The 2,604-nt window shown below is 52.3% G+C and overlaps 1 protein-coding gene across 1 annotated transcript; it reads left to right on the forward strand.

Moving 5' to 3' along the window:
• Window positions 1–1,141: 1,141 nt before the first annotated feature.
• Window positions 1,142–1,567, forward strand: LOC147960177 (uncharacterized). Its single transcript, XM_087533194.1, has one exon. The coding sequence runs from the start codon at window positions 1,142–1,144 to the stop codon at window positions 1,565–1,567; it is 426 nt and encodes a 141-aa protein (XP_087389320.1).
• The last annotated feature ends 1,037 nt before the right edge of the window (window positions 1,568–2,604 follow it).

Here is a 2,604-nt window from a genome sequence, read left to right on the forward strand (position 1 = left end):
CATGGAGGTAGTCGTGAGGGTGAACGACTCTCCGACAAGCTGGTTCTTTGAAGGACCCCAGATGGCGACCCTGCTCCTCGCCATTGAGACTGCTGCACTTAAGGCGCTGACTCGCCTTCGGGGTCTTCTACCAGAGATGGCAAGTGAGCCATCCACTCGTTACCTACCTTATTGTAAGAAGGGTGATGATGAGAGCAGCGCACCAGCTCCACCCATGGACGAGGGGCTTCCCCTCCGTTTCCAGACCTACTTTAGCTTGTGTGCTGACAGCCTGGCACAACATCTGGCCTCGGAGTCGATGGAGCTCCGGAAGGAACTCCACGAGACTAAGGAACTCCTCCGCCTAGCTCAGGCAAAGGCGGACAAGATCAAGAAGGATGGTGCACCCCCTGGACAGCCCGTTGTTGCCTATCGAGGCGGGCGACCCCCACAGGTTACGCATGCCAAGGGATCATCTCAGCCACACCGTATGACGGCGAAGGAATATCGCAACCTCTTCATGGTGCCACCGGCGACGTAGCGTCGTGTTTAGCTCCTCCACTCCCCCACTCCCTCAAGTGACGAAGAAACTGAGACAGATAAAGATGAGGTGGAAGACCCAGAGGAACCGAAATACGCGACCGAGCATTCCACCACTTAGACACCATTCGGGACTAGGATAGGCCAGTTTGTAACCCTTAAGGTAGGATAGGTCGTGTACCCCCTATGCGAAGTCGAGTCCTTGTAATGGTTCATATGAAACCATGCAGTGTTTTGTTCGTTTTTGACGTGTTTGGTGAACGTCGTACCTTCCTTCGGGAACTTGTAAGCGACTACATCACCCATTTCGATTTTAATGAATGTGTTTGGCCTTTTGGCCCTTGCATGAAAACAATTAGTGTCATACTACCCCCTTACTAGGCATCCCATCTATATTGCTTTCCCTCATCTTTCCCAATCATGAGACCTTGACCGCTCCAACAGGATGCCTGTTGTAACACGTACCGGTACCTCTACCCAGCAGCAAGAAGCCGGAGCAGGAGCCAGTCAGGACCAAACCCAAGGACAAGCTCCACCACTGCCACCGCCTCCAAACATGGACATGGCTCAGCTTCTCCAAGCCTTCCGAGAGGAACGCCAAGCCAACATTGCAGCCCTCTAGATGATTGCTCAAGCTATCAATCGCCAGCCAGCGGGGAACGGCAATGGACGTTCCACGTTGGCGGAGTTCAAGAAGCACGCACCACCCACCTTCACCGAGACTGCTGAACCCCTAGATGCAGACGACTGGGTCTGCACCATTGAGGATCTACTGGAACTAGTGGGATGCACTGAGGACCGTGAGAAGGTGGCGTATGCTGCTCACTGTCTCGGGGGAACTGCCAGAGCTTGGTGGGATGGATTCAAGGCCATGCATGCTGAGCAAAACATCACTTCGAATGACTTCAAGGCAGAATTCCGCAAGGCCCACATTCCTTCCGGAATCATGGCCATCAAGAAGCGTGAATTTCGAGCCCTGAAGCAAGGTAGTAGAACTGTCAAGGAATACATGCAGAAGTTCAGTGTCCTGTCAAGATATGCTCCTTAAGATGTCAGCACTGATGCTGCCAAAAGAGAGCGCTTCATGGAAGGCCTTAACCAGACTATGCAGTACTCGCTTGTTGTGTGTGACTGCCCAACCTTTCCTGATCTGGTGAACAAGGCACTCATGCTTGAGGACAAGCAACGTGCTTTGAATGATACTCGTAAGTGCAAGATGATCAGAAAGGGTAGCACCAGCAACCAGAAGCCTCGCCCGTGGCAGCCAGCCCTGGTCAAGCCAACCTATCATCAGCCAAGAGCCCCAACACCCCGCACCAACTGTCAGCCTCAGCAGTATGCCAACCCCAGGCTAGCTTTCAATATCCCCAGTAACAATGCCGGCAAGAGCAGCAACCCCAATCAAGTCACTTGCTTCGGATGTGGTCAGGCATGACACTACTCCAAGTATTGCCCCAACAAGAAGCCCGACGCCCCGCGCCCCAATACGCAGAACCAAGGCCAAGGCCGTGGGATGCCACCAAGGAACCAAGCTCCCCGCAACCCACCAACAATGGCAAGGGTCGTGTGAATCATGTCACTGCAGAAGAAGCCTAGGAAGAACCGAACGTCGTGCTGGGTACGTTCCTTGTCAACTCAACACCTGCAACTGTCTTGTTTGATTCTGGAGCCACGCATTCATTTGTCACCCAAAAGTTTGCATTAAAAAGTGGCATGACCCCTACACCCCTAAATAACCCTATGGTGGTACAAACCCTCGGAGCAGAGATGAGAGCCAAGATAGGATGTAAAGGAATCGGGATTGTCATTAATGGGGTAGACTTCCTAGCATACCTTATCATCTTAAGATCGCAAGGCTTGGATGTGATCTTAGGAATGGATTGGCTCATCAAGCACCAAGGCTTGTTAGATTGTGCCAACCGAATTATCACTGTGACCAATGACCAATGAGTCGAAGTTAAATTTGCCTCCAACCCCTCCTCTACTCAAGCCACCCAAGTCAACTGTCTGACTGAAGTTGGATTGGAGCAAGTGCCGGTAGTGTGCGAATACCCCGATGTCTTTCCTGATGAGCTACCAGGAATG

This window comes from Triticum urartu, chromosome 7A, assembly GCF_056163025.1.
Source record: "Triticum urartu cultivar PI428250 chromosome 7A, HENAU_Tu73, whole genome shotgun sequence".
In the NCBI taxonomy this organism is placed as follows: domain Eukaryota; kingdom Viridiplantae; phylum Streptophyta; class Magnoliopsida; order Poales; family Poaceae; genus Triticum; species Triticum urartu.